Source organism: Ctenopharyngodon idella, chromosome 23, assembly GCF_019924925.1.
Source record: "Ctenopharyngodon idella isolate HZGC_01 chromosome 23, HZGC01, whole genome shotgun sequence".
NCBI classification, from domain to species: Eukaryota; Metazoa; Chordata; class Actinopteri; order Cypriniformes; family Xenocyprididae; genus Ctenopharyngodon; species Ctenopharyngodon idella.
In genome coordinates, this window is record NC_067242.1 from 15,940,738 (window position 1) to 15,962,278 (window position 21,541).

The 21,541-nt window shown below is 37.5% G+C and overlaps 1 protein-coding gene across 1 annotated transcript; it reads left to right on the forward strand.

The window, feature by feature from the left end:
* Positions 1–463: 463 nt before the first annotated feature.
* LOC127506105 (suppressor of tumorigenicity 14 protein homolog) lies at positions 464–20,157 on the forward strand. Its single transcript, XM_051882227.1, has 19 exons — positions 464–715; positions 2,137–2,308; positions 4,397–4,524; positions 5,744–5,811; positions 8,207–8,397; positions 8,477–8,599; positions 8,968–9,187; positions 11,082–11,224; positions 11,310–11,407; positions 11,586–11,695; positions 11,883–12,016; positions 14,729–14,833; positions 14,926–15,024; positions 15,247–15,360; positions 15,596–15,715; positions 15,824–16,007; positions 17,776–18,047; positions 18,941–19,077; positions 19,154–20,157. Exons 1-19 carry the CDS (start codon positions 629–631, stop codon positions 19,319–19,321), a joined length of 2,673 nt encoding a protein of 890 aa, XP_051738187.1. The 5' UTR covers positions 464–628; the 3' UTR covers positions 19,322–20,157.
* The last annotated feature ends 1,384 nt before the right edge of the window (positions 20,158–21,541 follow it).

Genomic DNA, 21,541 nt, shown 5'->3' on the forward strand with positions numbered 1-21,541 from the left:
AATAAAAAACACCCCCATCCACATCAAAGATGACAACACATACAGTACTCTCATAAGAAAAAACAAAAATACTCCCAGTGTAGAATGGCTGAGTAATAAATACAGTGTGCAGCACACGGGGATATATTGGGTCTACTTTGTTCCCAGGCTGCACGCCTCGCTGGTTCGTAACGTGAGACACGGGGGAAACAACAGGGAAATAATTCATCCACACCGACTCTTTTTAAACAAATATTTTAGCTATGCCCTGATGTTTTTCATCCCCAGCAGACGGACCGCTGTAATGATGCATTCTTCTTCGCGATTAATTTAATGACTCTCTAATCATGTAACATCAGACTGCCCATTGTGGCCCATGGCACACGCACACCACGGGAGAAGTTTGCCCACAATTTCTGTCGCACGGATGGCTGTGTGGATTGTACCTGCTCATAGTGCTCCCTTTGTGCCGCGGTGCATGCTGGGTGCCGCGCAGCACCTGTTCACGGAGAGACACGGAGAGTGATTGCTCGCAGCGCCAGACCCGCTCAGGTCGGGTTTCTCCGGGATCTCACTACGTCTCCGGGCTGATTTCTCTGCCCGAGGTATTGTTCTGTATCGCTGCATCGGAGCCATAAGATAGCGGGCCATGAGGACTTTTCCCAAAAACAGGAGCTGCGAAGTTTACAGCGTCTCTGGTTTAGGAGCCTGCGCCCCCGCCGGTGCACCTGCACAGGTAGGAGAGACCCTCCATCAGCACCGCGCGCACAGACACAGCGTCTACAGCGAATTCAACACGATGATGATGCTTTTGAACACTTATAATTAATTAAAATGTGTTTATTCTTACTTACAGAATACATATTATATAGTGTGTGCCTGAGGGAAACATTGTTTCAACATCTGTTTCTCAGTTTTTTTAGTGTTGTGTCTCATTGATATTTAAGTATTTTGTAGCAGATTAATACGAAAATAATATTAAAGTGTAATTAAAGTATTTTAATTCGTTGTAAATTATGTAAATTGTCAAATACACAGTGCTGCTAATAGAAAACATGGATGTTTTAAATTATGTGCATAATATTATTTTCATCACCACTTCATTTTAAACATTTTAAAGACATATTTCAACTTAAAACTGCAACTGGAAACAAATTTAGAAATACACAACATAGGTTAATTGTAAGTTAGTTACTCAGTTGGTGCAAATGTAGGTCTGTATTCTGTGAAAATATTTGGCTCCAGTAGAAGTACATTGGAAAGTGTTACAACCCTCCTTGTCTGATCATGATATGATTATTAGTTTATTTTTTAAGCACGTAGATGAAAAACTTGCATGGATGTTATATATCCAATTATACAAGAGAACCTGCTGATTTATAGATCATACATGTTCTATCATTATACAATCAAATTATGATTGTTTTTTCAGAATAGGAATATATTTTGTCTTGTAACTTATGTCACCTCATTTTGGTGGTCACGTACACCCTTAAAAATAAAGGTTCTTTATTGGCATCAATGGTTCCATGAAGAATCTTCAACATCCATGGAACCTTTCAATTCCACAAAGGTTCTTTAGATAATTAAAATGTTTTTCACACTATAAAAATAGTTCTTCACTGAAAGGTTCTTTATGAAACCAAAAATGATTCTTCTATGCCATCGCTGGCAACCTTTATTTTTACGAGTGTATGATAATTTCCAGTTTCTAATTGGTTAAACTGTTACAACACTCCCCTCTACTCTATACAAACTTACAAAAGGTATTTTAAGCTCATTTCAGCTGTGATAATAAACTTAAAACTTTTAGTTTGGCCACCGGGTTGCCAAACGTTGGTCTTGATTGTCTCATGAATGTGCTTGTCAAAGATGGAGTGCTGACACCGCTGAGAGGGGCCGTGGGAAAGCAGACCCTCAAATTACGCTTTGTGCGGCTCCACAGGGGAATCCCACCAGGATATCCTAGTTCCGCGACCCCTTCCTCCTAATGAAAAGATGTTTAGAATGATGGGGGGAAGCCAATTAAATACGACACATAGGTTGTTGTAGGGTGACAGAAAGGTTGTGATAATGATCATGACTTGCTTCGGCTCATATAGTATGCTGTCTCAACAAGTGACGTTACAGCAACGTTTCTCGACTTGTGTTTCACAGGACTTTGTGACAAAGCCCATCCAGATATCAAGCCCATCTAGCAGCAAGTCTGACATCAAGAGCCCGGTGGGCAAGAGAGCGGATTGCGGGGCATGGAGTAAGTGGGCGCTGAGAGCCTCCCCCCTCCTCCCTCTCTCGGCTGCCATTGCACTGACTCTCCATTTCCTTGCATGTAAGTTAAGACCCTCTGCTGCAGAGGAATGCTGAGATTATGATCTGGTATGTTCCAGTATAGCTAGTCAAGCCTCTCATCCTCGGCTGTCCAAGAAGAGTCTTCAAGGAGAGCATGAAAATATTCTTATTTTTGTTTTGCTGGATAGGTTACTCATATACATTGGGCTGCTGTAGATATTTTTCTTTATTCACATGATCCACAGTGACACCCAAAAGATGTTTAGACACTTTTGGATATTAAAGTCACACTTAAAAATGTATGAATGTCATTGTGTTAGATATAAACTATTAAACCAAGTGGCAAACAAATAATGCAGTTTTGCAGTTCCTATTAATTAACCGATGAAGACTATTTTTGGTAGATATACAGTGGATTTAGTGTTCAAATAATTGTTAAGTAATGTGTTCAAATAATTCTTTGTTTAATTAAACACTACAGTTTAAAAGTTTAAGGTTGGTAAGATTTTTTAAAAATGTTTTTATTTGTTCCTGTGATGGCAAAGCTGAATTTTCAGAAGCCATTACTCCAGTTTTTAGTGTCACGTGATCCTTCAGAAACATAGTTTGTAGCATAAATGTCTTTACTGTCACTTTTGCTGAGTAAAAGTATCCATTTCTTTAAACATGGAATAATTACAGATCCTAAACTTTTAGAAGGTAGTGTAACTAGAAAAGATATGTTTTTGTTCAGATATGTTTTTAGTAAGTCTTTTTACAATATATGGCAACTAAATAGCATCTTTTCCCTCTGCTTATGTGTTAATTCTTAAAAATGAAATATTTTCTTAAAAGTAACTGTGCTTATTTCTTATTTGCTTATTTCTTATTTTTCTGTGTGCTTATTATATAACAAAATATCAAATCAAGCTACATTTATTTAAATGTCCCTTGATTTAATATTTTATTATATTATTCAACAATGTTCCTACATTTTAAGTGTCCAGATACTTTTTGGTCTATGGTATGTTGTAGGGGTGTAACAGTACACAAACATGGCGGTTCGGTACGTACCTCGATATTAAAGTCACGTTTTGGTACGGGTTTGGTACAGCAGGGGGTAAAGAAACTAAACATAAAATTGCTTCTTTGTTCTTCTTTTTTATTAAACAGTGGTTTATTGAACAAATCCTCTTTCTTTCTTTAAATAAATTCAATTCTAATGAACATTTTCTTAAAATCTATCTCAGAAAAAGCTGTAAACTATATACAGGGAGCCCTTTTATGCAAATTACTATAATATTATTATATTATTAAAGTTTACAATTAACAACAGAGCCCAAACTATTACGTTCAGTTGCTATTAATTTTTTTAATAAAATAATCAACACGCAAAAAAAAAAAAAAAAAAAAAAAAATATATATATATATATATATATATATATATATATATATATATATATATATATAAAAATATATTGCAGAACAAGAAGGTTTTGTATTAACTTCTAAATCTAATTATAAAATTATTTTTTTCTACTCCAATTCATTTTTGAAATATGACCATTTATGCAGTTACTATCATAACTTGTATTAAATAATTAAGACATTACTAACAGGTCTTATATATGCAAGTTTATAGTTCATATAAGTTAACAAGTTTATATATGCCTATATAAGCTAATATAGTGCATATATTTAGTGAAACGCTCCTCTCCAAAATTCATTTCTCTTGTGAACTAACATGCTGTGGACACTAAATGACTTACCTGAGGTAAATGTAATGCTACGTAAGATATTATTCTCAGACTGTATTGATGTCTTTCCGAGGTTGAAACACTGGTTGAGAGATTACACATAAACATATCTATTGTGGCGGTTAGCAAACTGCATTGCATTACTAAGCGCCCCCTTCTGGATTGGAGTGCGGATCGCCTGTGACTGACTGTATTCGTCGTCTGACTGTATGCACCGAACTGTGACACCAGTACTATGATGGTTCGGGACGAATACACGTACCGTTACATCCCTAGCACATTGTGTTAATCAACATTTCAAACTTTTGAAAGCATTTTAAAATGTTCTGTGTGGTTTCTGAATGCTTATTATCTCGTATCATTTCTTCATATGTGTGTTCCTGTTCCCGCAGCCTCTCCATCGCCCTCAGTGTTCTACCTTGGAGGAAGCATCGAGTTCTCCAACCTCAGTTTCTCTCCAGACCTGGCAGACCCGTCGTCTACACAGTTCCGCCTCCAGTCTCAGGCGCTAAGCCATTACGTAAGCATAAACATACATAACAGTCTCTCTGTGCCGCCCTCGGCAACAAAGCCGGTTTCTCCGTGATCTCTCCGGAATGCGGGCGCTCTCCAGAGACCACTCAAGGAACGATGCTCGCCCCTGGCACTTTCAAACGCAAAGTCCGCCAGAGCTGCAGGTCCAGTGGTGCGCTCGTCCCTCATTGTCACCCTTTTAAATGTAAAGCAGGCTCTGCCGAGTCTTCGGCCGCTCCATGGCCCTCTTAAATGTAAAGCCAGCTGTAACCGGAGCCCGGCTCGGTGTGAGGCGGTGCGGTGAGACAGGCTCCCAAAGGACTGCAGCTTTTCAGGGCCGAGGACAAGAACGGTGTTTGTGAGAGGGACAGGGCCCAGGCAAGCTGAGTGAGAGGAAGAGCAGTCCTTCAATAAAAACATTGTCTGTGGGCTTCCTCACACACAATCAGATGCTCTGTACCTCTTTGCTGAGAGGCTGCAGCCAGCGGAGAAAAGAAAGGTAGACCAGGGGACAGAGTAGGCCAGGAGAGAGAGAGAGAGAGAGAGAGAAAGTAAGGATATAGGCCACCGAAAGAGAGCCCAGGAAAGTCTGGGCCAAAAGGGCCAATGTGTGCCAGTATCATGGGAATGGTTGGCATTTGTGTCCACAGATTAATAGAGGCCGATGAGGAAACTGGCCAAGTGCGGCATTTTGTCCAGCGCGATGCTCTAATTAGCCTAAACGTAACCTGTGTCATGCCTGTAATCCCATTTAATAGCGAGCAAATGCGATTGTGAGAAGTGACGGCCTGCAAGTGTGCTCCTTTGCTCGTAAAAGTTAGTCTAAACCCCCTGCCCGCCCCTTCCATCCAGCACTTCGGGATGACATTGAGCCCCAGACAATGGCGCTGTTGTTGCCCAAAGCTCTTGTTGCTCAAAGCCAATCGCACAAGAACAGCTCTTTTGTGCCAAGGCTGCAGGTCTCACCTGGGCCACTGATGTCTCACCTTCTTCAGTGATGTCACGCCTTCCGTGGCTCTGACGTCACTGGCTGCGACGTCCCGAAATACTGTATATACCAGACGTAAACTTCATGACCTTGGTAGATGTTATCAGTGGTTTGTTTGCAGTGTGCAGAAGTAGATCTGAAATGGAATAACGGCTGATGTTTGTCATGGTAATCAGTTATTTCATGGTGTCTCTGTCATCTCTTTACTTCCTTTTGGTTGGCGTGTCGTGGATCTAAGTTCTCAGAGTTGTATGATTCTTCACCTTGGAGCTCGTATTACCAGCACTCAGGAATTATTGCATTTAGGTGAGTCTGTACATAAACACATGTCACAGTATGGTTTATTTATAAATAACATTTTTTTTTTTATCCATTGCATTTGTATGCACATTGATTCAATTGATTTGTGTGTGATTGGGACTAAGTGAGACTGATTGACTGACTGAAAAATACAATAATCAGTGAATTTTCACATTTTAATGTGCTGTAAGTATTAAGTAATTGCACAGTATGCTACAGGAACTTGTGCCATTTGGATAACTTTAACTACCTCTCTCTAAAACCAACAACGCAAACACGCAAATTTAGCCTATTTGTGATTAGCTAAAAAAGTGTGACCCCCGGTTTCACAGGCAAGGATTAGTTCACTTTCAAATGAAAATTACCCCAAGCTTTACTCACCCTCAAGCCATCCTAGGTGTATATGACTTTCTTCTTTCTGATTAACACAGTCGGAGATATATTAATAAATATCCTGACGCATACAAGCTTTATAATGGCAGTGAGCGATACCAACAAAAGTTCATTTCTCTTGTGAACTAACATGCTGTGGACACTAAATGACTTACCTGAGGTAAATGTAATGCTATGTGAGATATTATTCTAAGACTGTATTGATGTCTTTCCGAGATTGAAACACTGACTGAGACAATCGGAGATATATTAATAAATATCCTGAAGCTTTATAATAGCAGTGAGCGATACCAAGGAGTATGAAGCTCAAGAAAGTGCATCCATCCACATCCATCCATCATAAACGTATTCCACATGGCTCCGGGGGGTTAATAAAGGCCTTCAGAAGCGAAGCGATGCATTTGTGTAAAAAAAAAATCCAGATTTAACAAGTTATGAAGTGAAATATCTAGCGTCCGCCAGACTGCCTTGCGTATTCAACTTCGAAAGAAAGCGCAACGCCTCTCGCAGTTCAAAAAGCTTACGCAACGTCCTACGCCTTCCCTATTCAACTTACAGAAAAAGCATAACTGACACGACGCCAGTTCCAGGCGGTCTGGCGGAAGCTAGATATTTTACTTCATAACTTGTTAAATATGGATTTTTTTACACAAATGCATCGCTTTGTTTCAGAAGGACTTTATTAACCCCCCGGAGCCGTGTGGAGTACGTTCATGATGGATGGATGTGGGTGGAAGCACTTTCTTCAGCTCATACTCATCTGTATCGCTCACTGCCATTATACAGCTTTGATGTGTCAGGATATTTATTGATATAACTCCGATTGTGTTCAGCTAATCCTTTAAGCTTAGTCCCAGACGAAAATGCATGTTTGAACTTAAACTAAAAAAATACTGACTTAACTTAACATATAAACTTAACCTAACTTAAAATATGTCAGTGCCATTGTTTTGTCTGAAGATACACAACAGTAATGTTTTTTTCTAAGGCATGTTTATAAAAGCTACTTAAATGTCCTAATTGAACTAAGGCCTAATCCTGGCTTAATCTAAGCCCTGTTTGTGAAAGCATATTTTTTGCTGTTTTACAGAGCTGTTAGAGACAGTTGTGATTTATCTATTTCTGTAATGTCTGTCAGGTAGCAGGGACATATTTTGCATGGTTTTTCAAAAAAATATCACTTGCCGAACTTCTAATCAGTTAACAAAAGAGTAATAAAGAATAATAGAAAATCAATAACAAATAAAAAAACTGTGACAGCTGTCCAGTGTTGTTTTAGTCTTATTTATTTAGTATTATAATATATTTATTAAATGTTTAAATTAGCTTTTATTATTGTATTTTAAGTTTTCATTTCAATTTGTCATTTTGTCATGTGATTTTTTTAATAGTTCTATAATAACTGATCAAAAGTTACAGTGCAGACGTTAATAAGATTTCTGTTTCAAATAAATTCTGTTCTTTTCTATTCATCAAAGAATCTTGAAAAAAAGTATCACGGTTTCCACAAAAATATTAAAAAGCACAACTGTTTTCAACACTTAATAATAATAAATGTTTCTTGAGCAGCAAATCATCATATTAGAAAGATTTCTGAAGGATCATGTGACACTGAAGACTGGAGTAATGATGCTGAAAATTCAGCTTTGCCATTACAGGAATAGGTTACATTTTAAAATATACATATAAAAAATAAGACAGTTATTTTAAAATGTAATAACGTTTCACAATAGTTCTATTTTCATTGTATTTTTGTTCAAATAAATGAAGCCTCTGTGAGCATAAAACATTAAAAAAAATCTTACAGACCCAAACTTTTGAATTGTAGTGTAGGTGTGATGCCTTATTCAAGCTCAGCTGTGCAAACTTACCCAGCATCACTGTTTGTGAGCTGTTTCTATGTCATCATACATTTGGCATCTGCTAGCATTTGCAATTTTGCATCAACTCAAACTAAATCAGTTTTAGGTGTTGCCATCTTGTTAAAAGTCATGTGTCCTGATGACAGTGAAGGAGTGGAAGGTCTTTGTGTGTACTACTGGAGTAAATTCTCTGCTCCTCCCGCTATTGCTGAGGAACTCCGGAGAGTGAATCCGGCCCGACTGCAGCGTCGCCTACCTGGAACCAACAAGGTCCTTTTTAGCAAGAATGAGGAACGCTACTACATGGAGAGGGATGAGGACACACTGCGTCTGCTGGGTTAAGAGCATTTCATCCCTCTGTTTTTGTCCTTTCCAAAGTAAGGAAAACACCTAAACGTGTGTTTCTATGTCTGCAGGTTTGAATCCAGATGACGGTGGTGATGCTGAGGACGATGACGATGAAGATTCTGATGACAAATCGGAAAAAACAAAGAACCCAAACTCTTTACAGAGTGGCAAGTGGCAGTTGGGGCTGCAGGGTACAACCATAATACACTGTAAAGCCTGTTGAGTTTACTCACATGATTTATGAACACTGACTCATTTGAGTTGCCAAATGTTGGTTAAACTTAAGTTCTTCTGTATCCTCCATGATACGTCGTACCGTGAGCGAAGAAAAACACAATATACGCCACAAGTAGGTAAGGCAGTTCAAATGCAACCATGTCCCATTAATCCTCTGAGTAAACTCTGCATGCAAGTCCCTCAACCAGGCAGGTCTTACAGTGTACTATCACTACCGTACTATCATTCTGTCATGAAAATTCCTCTACAATCATTATTTTCTGATTGTATTCTTGATCTATACTCTTATTCTGATCATTTCTTACTCCCATCTGCCTAACAGCCATGTCTTTTGACCTGTACGCTAAGTACGGGAACAATCGCACGCTCAGTCTTGTCAGTCCGAAGAAGCCGTATTACCAGTGGAGGCTGCGGGTGCCGTCCGGTCACGTCGTGCGACTGGTCATTCTCACACTTCAAGGGGCAACACCAGGAAGCTGCTCTGCCAACAAACTTTCTGCATATGATTTTCTACTGCCGCTTCAGAACAAGATCATCGCTAGGTAAGTGTGACATCACATAGAGAAAAGCAATTTTTGTCCATTTGCAGCATCGACACTTACTCTCAATGTTTTTAAATGAGCACTGAACATAGTCTGTACGTCTCCTGGCCTTAATTTGGTGCTCTAAAATTGAATTATAAAGCTTGGAGGTTTAGTCCACCCAAAAATGAAAATTCTGTAATTCAATTTGTTGTCATTCCAAACCTGTGTTTTCTTTGTTGGATCACAAAGAAATATTTTTAGCAGAATCTTCATACTTTTTTCTTAATGGAAACGGACACTGTCAAACTCCAAAAATGTCAAAAAAAGCACTATAAAAGTGATTTGTATGACCTTATAACTGCATTGCCGTGCAAAAGATTGACATCTGTACAAGATTTTTTGGTCACACTTTAGTTTAGGGTCCAATTCTTACTATTAGCTAACTATTAACTACGACTTTTGCCTCAATAAACTCCTAATTACTGCTTATTAATAGTTATTAAGGTAGTTGTTAAGTTTAGGTATTGGGTAAAATTAAAGCATGTAGAATATGGTCATGCAGATTAAGGCATTAATATGTGCTTTATAAGTACTAATAAACAGCCAATATCCTAGTAATATGCATGCTAATAAGCAACTAGTTAATAGTGAGAACTGGACACTAAAGTAAAGTGTTACCGATTTTCTTAAAAAGTTTTTGAAAGAAGTCCTCTATGTGACCCTGAACCACAAAACCAGTCATAAGTCACACTGGTATATTTATAGCAATAGCTAGCAATACATTGTATGGGACAAAATTATCGATTTTTCTTTTATGCCAAAAATCATTAAGATATTCATGTTCCATGAAGATATTTTGTAAATTTCCTACCGTAAATATATCAAAATGTATTTTTGTGAGTGGATATGCATTGCTAAGGACTTCATTTGGACAACTTTAAAGGCGATTTTCTCAATATTTTGATTTTTTTGCACCCTCAGATTCTAGATTTTCAAATAGTTGTATCTCGGCCAAATATTGTCCTATCCTAACAAACCATTTTTTATTCAACTTTCAGGTGATGTATAAATCTCAATTTCAAAAAATTGACCCTTATGACTGGTTTTGTGGTCCAGGGTCACATATGCTCACCAAGGCTACATGTATTTGATCAAAAATAGTAAAAAACGTGAAATATTATTACAATTTAAAATAACTGTTTTCTATTTTAATATATTTTAAAATGTAATTCAGTCCTGTGATGCAAAGCTGAATTTTCAGCATCATTACTTCAGTCTTCAGTGTCACATGATCCTTCAGAAATCATTCTAATGTGCTGATTTGATGCTCAAGAAACATTTCTTATTATTATCAGTGTTGAAAACAGTTGTGCTGATTAATACTTCTGTGAAATTAGTAATTTTTTCAGAATTATTTGATGAATAGAAAGATCAAAAGAACAGCGTTTATTTGAAACAGAAATATTTTGTAACAATATAGAAGTCTTTACTTTTTTGATAATTTTAATGCGTCCTTGCTGAACAAAAGATTTTCTTTCATATTTTACTGACCTCAAACTTTTGAACAGTAGTGTATATTCCAAGTCTTCTGAATCCATATGATTATTTTTTGTGAGGAACAGACAGAATTTTAAGTCGATCATTGCTGAACACCTCTGCTGTAGCTGTCAAATATGCCGCATAAAGACCAGGTTTGATGTCAGTGGCAAGATACATGAGCAGAATATGATGTGGCATGATTTGAATTGAGATTTGAGCATGCAAATAATATAAACTTATGATGCTTTGCCCCTAACAATAAGATTCCTCTTCACTCCACACCTGAATGCTGTTTTTTTTTTGTTTTGTTTTCATACTGTCATTGTCATAGTAAAGTGGCCTGAACATCAAACATCATCTCTCTTCTTCTCAGATGGTGTGGTCTGCCAATATCAGGGACGTCCCCTGTAATGAAACTGACATCTTCTGGGAACGTCATGCTTGTCACATTTTCATTCAGTCGTCAGAGGCAAGGAGCCATCTTCAAAGCTTATTTCCAGGCTATACCCAAAACCGGTGTGTGAATTAGTGGTCAGGATGAGACACTATCATTGTAGTCGTTATTCCACTCTTAGGTTCCGTGTCACTGTTTTTTCTATAGAGTGCGGTGGTTTCCTCACTGCATGGAACGGCACAGTGACGTCCCCTTACTACCCCGCCTACTACCCTCCAAATGTGGACTGTAACTGGAAAATCAGGGTGAGCTAAGGCTAAAGGCTTTCCCATGTATCCCATGAGCCTCTTTCCCATTGTTAGCATGCATGCCCTGTGAACCCCATTCAGAGGCCTGGGATGCTCCCTCTTTGAGACGAGGGCCGCAGGGTGGCCGCTGCTTTGTGTAAGAGTGCGTCCGTTGAGAGTCTGGTTTCACTTTTAGGCTCCGTTGCCGGGATACCTTCTCTCCGTGACCATTGTGATGCTAGACATTCAAGATTCACCAGCCTCGAGCACCTGCGAAAAAGATTGGCTGGAAATAGGTGGCGTCAAGTGAGTGTCATGTCTTTCACGTGTTGAAAACCGTTGCCTTAGACTTCCATATACGAGCTGTAGGTCTACATGCACTGTTTATAATGCATCCTATGAGAATCAGATCATATTTTTTTGCTGAACTCACAGTATATTTGTGTGCATGTCTATATATGCGTGTGTATGTTTTTTTTCTATGCTTCCACAGACTCTGTAACCCGGTTGGGGACAGCAGCAGAAAGAGGATCTATTCTTCACCCGTCCTGCTGCACTTTCACTCGGATGAGTCTTTGACACATAAAGGTTTTTACCTGATCTACAGAGCCTTCTCTCCTGAAAGTGGTGAGTTCTTTGTATTCTGTTTTTATCTATAACTGTTTTGCATTTGGAACAATTGTCTCTGTTACTGCTTTGTGATGTTTCAGGGCCATTAAAAGTAAAGCATTATCCCAAGCATTATATTTTTGTTGTTGTTTTGGTGAGAACTATTAGATAAAATATTATGTAATATAAACAATTATTTATTTTAAATTACTTTTGATTATTAATTATGTTAACCCTTTAAAGCATAGAGATCACTACAGTGGACAGTGGATTTGATTGCACAGTTGCACATCAACCATTGCAGTGGACACTAGTGCATCATCCTATACACTGCCACCAAGTGGCAAGCCATTGTATGTGGAATTTTTTTTCTTCAAACCAAGATGACCGACTGCCAGTCAAAAATGCCAAATTTCTCCGGAATATCCATCCATTCCTTTTATTCTAGGAGACCCTTGCAGGCAAAAAATGTTGTAACATCTAGGAAGTCATATCATTGTTACATTTTCCAAGTACTGATTTTAGATTGGGAGGAAATTCTGATTAATCATCTGTCCACTAATTTGGACATCATGCATCACTAGTTAAATTTCAGCTACATTTCATACTATTACTGTGACTGTTGTTCTTGAAATACTTAAACAATAACATTTATTTGTAAATAAATATATTTGTGTCATTAAAATGTAATTTGCAGTTATGTTAAAAAAATAATCGGATTACATAATGCATGTTACTTGTAATGCATTACTTTGTTTGTTACATCAAAAAAGTAATCTGATTACATAATGCATGTTACTTGTAATGCGTTACTTGTTGCATCAAAAAAGCAATCTCATTACGTAATGCACATTACTTATAATGTTACTTTACTCGTTACATCAAAAAGTAATCTAAATTTTGTAATGCATTGCTTTACTAGTTACATCAAAAAAGTAACCTGATTATGTAATGCCTGTTACTTGTAATGCACTGCCTTACTAGTTACATCTAAAAAGTAATCTGATTACATAAATCATGTTACATGTAATGCATTACTTGTTGCATCAAAAAAGCAATCTCATTATGTAATGCACGTTACTTATTACATCAAAATGTAATCTGATTATCTAATGCATGTTACACGTAATGCATTACTTTACTTGTTGCATCAAAAAAGCAATCTTTTTACGTAATGCACGTTACTTATAATTTGTTACTTTACTCGGTACATCAAAATGTAATCTGATTATCTAATGCATGTTACACGTAATGCATTACTTTACTTGTTGCATCAAAAAAGCAATCTTTTTACGTAATGCACGTTACTTATAATTTGTTACTTTACTCGGTACATCAAAAAGTAATCTAATCATGTAATGCATGTTACTTGCAATGCGTTACCCCAACACTGCTGATTTCAGATGAGACTGAAAACACCTGATCGCTAGTTTTTTTTTCACAGTCTGAAAATATCAATAGATCAATGTAGATTTCAGTCTGTGGTTTTCTCAGAGAGGAGAGCTACGGTAGAAATGTGTCCAGAATTATGAGCTAATAATGGTAAATCGAGGTACTCTGATAGACTGGAGGGAGCATGAGCGTTTTCTACATAGTCTGAGTTGGGTTTCCACACATGGGAAAAAAAATACGTTGTCATAATTCATGCATGAAAGGATTAATGTATGTTTTTGTTATAAAAAGCATCACATCGAATCAGTCTTGATCCAAAACCACCATACTCTCTTTTTATTTCACGCGCCTCTATCCTCAGCCATGCCTAATAACGTCATTCACATGAGGCCGTGACTTAAAGTGAAACCACACATAATGCTACAGTTAATTACATTTTTTAATCATGATTTTAGCTGTGTCCCACATTTTGTATGCTGCCCTGTTGCCGCATGATTTTCCCTGTTACAAAAAATACAGAATCATTACAAAATCATTCTTATTCAGAATACAGAATCATTCTTTAAAATTGTGAAATCTAAAATGCAAAATCATTTGCATCCTTTCTACAGCATGGTGGAAAGACAAATAAATAATATCATTACATTTTGTCAAAAAAATTTTTACACGTTATTTAGTGCTTACTGCATTTAAGCTCAGTCATTCAACCCAAGTTACTACAGGGAAACATTGATTTGATCAAAAGTCAACTTTTTATGAAGATTAACATTTTTTTATTTTTTACAACAAATGATCGGTGAATGTAATCATTAATTTTTTATAAGAGTATGAGGCCATATTTTGTACCCTACTTGGGAAATGGAAAATGTAGTTACAGATTAATTTCTTAATGAGGTTTTATTAACAAAGTTCGGGAGGAGCACGTTCAGATAATTAACCTAATTAACACGGGAGGAGCTTATTCGGTTAATCAACTCAGTTAGCATTAGGAGGTATATATACAGCAGACTTACCTCTGTTCAATGACAGTTTTCCAGCATCCGTCCACCACCCCATCTCCTCACTTATATCTACTCCTATCCCAACCTGGGATGGGGGGGGGGGGAGTACTCTGGGTTCAGGCCAAATTCTGAATTCGGAGCCCTCCCCTCAGACAGCATGCCAAATACGCATAACCTTTACTCTATTTAATTAAATGTAAGTGTGAACTCGAAAATCCAAAATAAAATTCTTAACTTATGACATTACAAAGAAAATAAATGTAATCTTACTGAATCATTTTCAAAGCACAAATGTATAACCCAGTAAGTAATGATCATGTTTATTCTCCGATATTAGCATGTCCGAGGCAGTTCCGCTGTGGAGATGGCAAGTGCATTCCTCTGAGGAAAGTGTGTGATGGAGAAAAAGACTGTTCTGATGGACGAGATGAGTCTAAGTGCAGTAAGCACATGAGTTACATTTAAATTTTATACTTGCATTCTTTTCTGCCATCCATTGTTGTCTCATTTAAACCTGCTCCACTTTGCTTTTAGACACGTGTAAACCAGGAGAAGTTTATTGTAATGGTCAGTGCAGACCACACAGCCAGTGTAACACGGCATGTGGTGACAGCAGTGAAGAGACTAACTGTGGTAAGAGTGTCTATCAGTCCTTATGAAGATTTAATACCTCATGCAGCAAAATTGCTCTCTTCCTGCATTCACTGATACCCAGAGATGTCTATTTTTATTGCTACAGACGTGTGGAGAGAGTTTGTGGTAAGACCTACCTAAGTTCTGGTGTGTATGTGTGTGAATACCCCTATGAGTTTGTCAAACTCATTTCTTTTTGTGTTCAATTTGCCCACTTTTTAGGAGGTAAATGCTACCATATGTGCCCAAACAAAATCTGCCTCCCCAAAGCATCAGTGTGTGATGGGATTGTGGACTGCAAAGATCGCAGCGATGAACTCAACTGCACAAGAGCATGTGATTAAAACCCACTTTGCCTACAATTCGGTTCTATTCAGTCATCCTTCAGGGCTTTTTGGCCCAAAAAAGCATTTGGACAATCAAGCCACATGGTTTTCAGTACAAACATATTCAAAACAAGCACACATGTACAATGACACAGTCAGAAAGACTGGACTATGGACTAAGACAATGTTTATAATTTCATTATTTTATCAATGATGCCGAATTATGTCTGCCTGATCCTTTGCAGTTTCAAAAGGATGCTCTCCCTCCTCCTACAAATGTGCCAGTGGAAAGTGCTTGAGTAAGATCAATCCGGAGTGTGACGGCATCAAAGACTGCAAAGATGGTTCAGATGAGTTGCGCTGTGGTGAGCTTGTTTAAAGAATGACATTTTTACTTCAATTTAACTGCCTATAATAAAGATAATTTGCTTGCAACAGTAACAAATCCTACAAATGTCATGCTGTGCATGTAGGTTGTGGCACAAGGCCCAGGAAGAGGGCAAAGATTGTGGGTGGAACGGATGCCCAGACAGGCTCATGGCCATGGCAGGTCAGCCTTCAAATGGAGCGTTATGGTCATGTTTGTGGGGCATCTTTGGTGGCCAGCCGCTGGCTCGTCTCTGCAGCTCACTGCTTTCAGGACTCAGATGCAATCAAGTGAGGTTTCATTCAGGCACCTACACTGCCGTTAAAGGTTTGGGGTCAGTAAGATTTTTTTTTTGATTCAGCAAGGATGCATTAAAGGGATAGCCAAAAATGAAAATTCTGTCATCATTTGCTCACCCTCAAGTAGTTTCAAACCTGTATGAATTTCTTTGTTCTGCTGAACACAAAGAGAGTTATTTGGAAGAATGTCAATAACCAAAGAGATCTCGCCCCCCATTTACTATCATAGAAGGAAAAATAAATACTGTGGTAGTCAATGGGGGCGAGATCTGTTTGGTTACTGACATTCTTCCAAATATCTTCCTTTGCATTCAGCAGAACAAAGAAATTCATACAGGTTTGGAACTACATGGGGGTGAGTAAATGATGAGTAAAAGCATATTAGAATGATTTCTGAAGAATCATGTGACACTGAAGAATGGAGTAACGGAGCTTTGCCATCACAGGAATAAATTACATTTTAAAATATATTAAAATAGAAAACAATTATTTTAAATTGTAATCATTTTTCGCAATATTACTGTTTTTACTGTATTTTTCTTCAAATAAATGCAGCCCTAGTGAGCATAAGAGACTTCTTTCAAAAACTAATTTAATTAAAAATTAATTTAAACCGCCCCTAAACTTTTAAATCTTTTAAACTTTTAACTGTTTTTGTTTTATTTTATTTTATTTTGTTCTTTAAAGGGTTAGTTCGCCCAAAAATGAAATTTCTGTCATTAATTACTCATCCTCATGTCATTCCACACCAGTAAGACCTTCGTTCATCTTCAGAACACAAATTAAGATATTTTTGATAAAATCCGAGAGGTTTTTTTATCCTCCACTGAAAGCAATGAAATTACCAAGCCGGGGTTCGGATGTAAACACGGAAATGCAGCACTGCGCCAACTGCGTAACAGACTTCAGGGAAGAGGAAAAATTGTTGAATCAATAGTTATTTTTGTTTTTTTGCGCACAAAAAGTATTTTCATCGCTTCATAACATTAAAGGATTAGTTCACTTTCAAAGAAAAATTTTCTGATAATTTACTCACCCCCATGTCATCCAAGATGTCCATGTCCTTCTTTCTTCAGTCGAAAGATTTTTGAAGAATACGGAAGGCGGTCTGGCAGAAGCACTTGCGAGGCGATCATTTGTGTTTATAAAGCATATACATTTTTATTTTATTTTAGAAAATGACCGATTGTTTCGCTAGATAGACCCTTATTCCTTGTCTGGTATCATTTAAAGCCCTTTGAAGCTGCACTGAAACCGTAATTTTGACCTTCAACCGTTTGGGTCCAATTGAAGTCCACTATAAGGAGAATAATCCTGGAATGTTTTCATCAAAAACCTTCATTTCTTTTCGACTGAAGAAAAAAGGACATGGACATCTTGGATGACATGGGGGTGAGTAAATTATCAGGAAACTTTTTATTTGAAAGTGAACTAATCTTTTAAGGTTGAACCACTGCAGTCACGTGGACTATTTTAACAATGTTTTTACTACTTTTCTGGACATTGAATGTGGTAATAACATTGCAGTCTATCAGAGGTCAGACAGCTCTCGGATTTGATCAAAAATATCTTAATTTGTGTTCTGAAGATGAATGAAGGTCTTACGGGTGTGGAATGACATGAGGGTGAGTAATTAATGACAGAAATTTAATTTTTGGGTGAACTAACCCTTTAATAAACACAGCATCTAAATCTGTTGTCTCTCGCACTCCAAATTATGCGACGCTTCAGCTATAAGTGCTTGCTCATGTTTTGGCAGGTATTCTGATGCGCGGTCATGGAGGGCCTACATGGGTATGCGAGTAATGAACTCGGTCAGCAACGCAGCAGCCACCAGGCAAATCCGCCGTATTGTCTTGCATTCGCAATACGACCAATTCACCTCCGACTATGACATCGCCCTACTAGAACTAAGCGCCCCTGTTTTTTTCAATGAGTTGGTACAGCCCGTCTGCGTTCCTGCCGCCTCTCACGCCTTCACCTCTGGAACCAGCTGCTTTGTCACTGGATGGGGGGTTCTGACCGAAGAAGGTACGTCACAATGTAGAAACACATTCAGAACAAACAATTGCTTCTTGTTCAGCTGAAACAAGTCAACTTTATCCCCCCCCCCCTTCAAACACATGATTCATATGATGACTAAAGATAAGAAAAATGCATTCCAAAGTCATCTTTGACCACACTGAAAAATCCCCCAGGATCCCCATTGAAATGGGAAAGTCACACATTAGATATGCTACCTGTAGTGCTGCTAACTGAGTTTGGTTAGTACTTATATTTTTATGGTGATCTTATTTAAAATTGATCCTAAAATGGATGCCTAACTAATAAGAAATTACTGAAGTTGGTTTTAATTTATTCTTATATTTTAATAAAGGCTTACTGCACAACCAGCCAGTTGTTATTGCAAAATAATCCCTGACAGGTTGATCAGGAACCAGAAGCAGTTTTGATCCTAGAAGAACAAACAAGTTAAAAAAAGATGGACGTTTAAGGGATAATATACAGTTGTACCACTTATTACACAGCACATTAATAATGACAGGGACATGAAATATTGATTTGAGAAGAAACTGTTTTAAAATCTTACCTGTTTATTATCTTATAATCTATTACAGTGTACAAAATAATCATTCTACCAACAAGACAAACACTTAAACAATTTAACCATAGGCATACTAATAATACTGAAGATCTCCAATTTCATTTTACAGTAAATACAGTCGATAACTGAGGTGCAAAAATGGCATCAGCTGCTTTTGTGTGATATTAAACCTTATTGTAAGGTGTTACCAAGTATTTTTATATCAGTAAACTTTAAAAAGCAGAACGGTTTTGGAAATATTATACAAGTAAATTATGCCGCAGACACCATTTAATATCATCAAATGCATTGTTTTTATCTAAAACCTTCTAAATTTCAGGTGAACTGGCCACATTGCTGCAGGAGGCCACCGTTAACATCATCAGTCACAACACTTGCAATAAAATGTATGATGATGCAGTCACTCCCAGAATGCTTTGCGCCGGAAACGTTCAGGGAGGAGTGGATGCTTGTCAGGTTAGTGTGGACTTATTCACTATTTATCTGCTTCTCAGTGTTCACGGTTCATATATTCACGTCTTTGTTCGCACAGGGAGACTCTGGGGGACCTTTAGTGTGTCTGGAACGTGGCCGCAGGTGGTTTCTAGCAGGCATTGTGAGTTGGGGTGAGGGCTGCGCTCGACAAAACCGGCCCGGAGTTTACACACGTGTCATAAAGTTCACAGACTGGATTCACCAGCAGACGAAAGGCCAGGTGTGACGCACGCTTGCATACGCACACATATTTTTACACCAGAGAACGGATGATTTGCCCACGATCGAGGTGCAGCGGCCCAGCTTTTGTGGTGTCCAGACACACAGCAAACATCAACACCTCTGCATCGGAAGCAATTTCCCACCAATTCCTGTTGCTCAGCGTTTTAAACCTCCACCCACAGTCTGTCAGCAGCTTCACTCCCTTCTGTGATTCTTTATGCCCCAAATTCTTACAAACCAACTGTACTCCCTAAAGCCTCGACAGTGGACTACTAGTGTAGAGATTATAACAAGCAGGTTGAGGAGATACACATCTTTCATTATTTGCAGTGGAATGAGTTCTCTTGGTAAGATTTGTATTATTTGCATACAGTGACTAAATATTAGTTTTCATTCATTTATTCATGGTAATGGAATCATTTTGATTTTTTTTTTTTTCATTGTTTAAGGATGATATAAACCCTCAACTTCATTGTCCATTTCAAATATGTCCAACTGTGAAATTGATCTCATGTCAGAAATTATGACCAACATCAATTTAGTCTTGTATTATTATTATTATTATTATTATTACCATTTTATATGTTTTTATAGGGATTTTGTTTTAATAAATGATTGTTGGCTTCTCCTCCAGTGGGAGAAAGCAATGGCAGCCCCTAAGACTCGCTCTACTGGTTGTGATTTGACATTACATTACTCAGTACTCCTTTAGTTATGCACACTTTATGATCTGTATTCCTGACAACTGGATGTAAATGTCAAAACTGAGCAAATGTTGATACTTTATAATAGATATATGAAAATAGAACTATATTAAAAAGAGGTGCTACATTACTTTCACTCTGTGTTTTATTTTTTTAATATTTGCATGTTTCAATGATGTGTAATTCATGACTCAGTGTTTTTAAAGGATTAGTTCGCTTTCATATGTAAATTACCCCAAGCTTTACTCATACTTAAGCCATCCTAGGTGTATATGACTTTCTTCTTTCTGATGAAGATAATCTGAGAAATATTATTAAATATCTTGATGCATCCAAGCTTTATAATGGCAGTGAGCGATACCAACGAGTATGAGAAGAAGAAAGTGCATCCATCCACATCCATCAATCATAAACGTGTGCTCCGGGGGGTTAATAAAGGCCTTCTGAAGGAAGTGATGTGTTTGTGTAAAAAAATATCTATATTTAAACAATTTATGAAGTAAAATATCTAGCTTTCACCAAACCGCCTTCCGTATTCAATGTACGAAGAAAGTGTAAAACTCTTTCTTCATAACTTGCATACGGAAGGCGGTCTGGCGGAAGCTTGATATTTTACTTCATAACTTGTTTAAATGTGGATATTTTTTTTTACACAAACACATTGCTTCGCTTCAGAAGGAATTTATGAACCCCCGGAGCCTTGTGAAGTAGCCTACGTTTATGATGAATGGATTGTGGATGGAAGCACTTTCTTCAGCTCATACTCATTGGTGCCGTTCACTGCCATTATAAAGCTCGGATGCGTCAGGATGTTTATCGATACTTCTCCTATTATGTTCATCAGAAAGAAGAAAGTCATATAGGATGGCTTGAGGGTGAGTAAAGCTTGGGCTAATTTTCATTTGAAAGTGAACTAATCCTTTAAACTGAAGAATCTTTTTTTCTCAATTGTTTCTCCTAGACCGCAAGATTAAATGTTTTTCTTCTGAGAAAAGACCAAAGTAATCTCACCTGTCCTCTAGATTTACGAGAGATCTCACTGATGTCTCAAACTGTGCTCAAATTGAGATTTCAATACGATCTCAAAAATTCCTCTAAAACCAAATAATCTGAGTTTAATATCCTCGTAGATAGACAACTGATGTTATACAGAAAGAGTCAAATTTATGCCAGTTTTATTTCTCCTGAGGAATTTTAGGAGAAACATCTGAGACAAAGTTGATATTTCGAAGAAATATAACTGAGATCAATGAATGAGTGATATCTGAATAATATATTTATTCCCATTTGTTCTTTTCTATTAATTACTGACTTTTCTGTTAATTTATTTACTTCCTATATTTTGCATTGTTAATATTCAAGCTACATAAACACAATTCCCATTGGTATCTCTTTTTCTCATTCCTAGTCTCATTGAAAGAAAGCTCAGTTGTTTCCCCTCATGGATTTACTCTCTTTTAAGGATTACAAAGGTGGAATAACTTAAGCATTTACAGCAATAAGCTTGTTTATTCACGCTA

Coding starts and splice junctions, on each gene's coding strand:
- LOC127506105 (XM_051882227.1), top strand. CDS start 629: ATGAGGACTTTTCCCAAAAACAGGAGCTGCGAAGTTTACAGCGTCTCT. Junction 2,309..4,396: donor GACTCTCCATTTCCTTGCAT/GTAAGTTAAGAC, acceptor CTGTTCCCGCAG/CCTCTCCATCGCCCTCAGTG. Junction 8,600..8,967: donor GTGGCAGTTGGGGCTGCAGG/GTACAACCATAA, acceptor TCTGCCTAACAG/CCATGTCTTTTGACCTGTAC.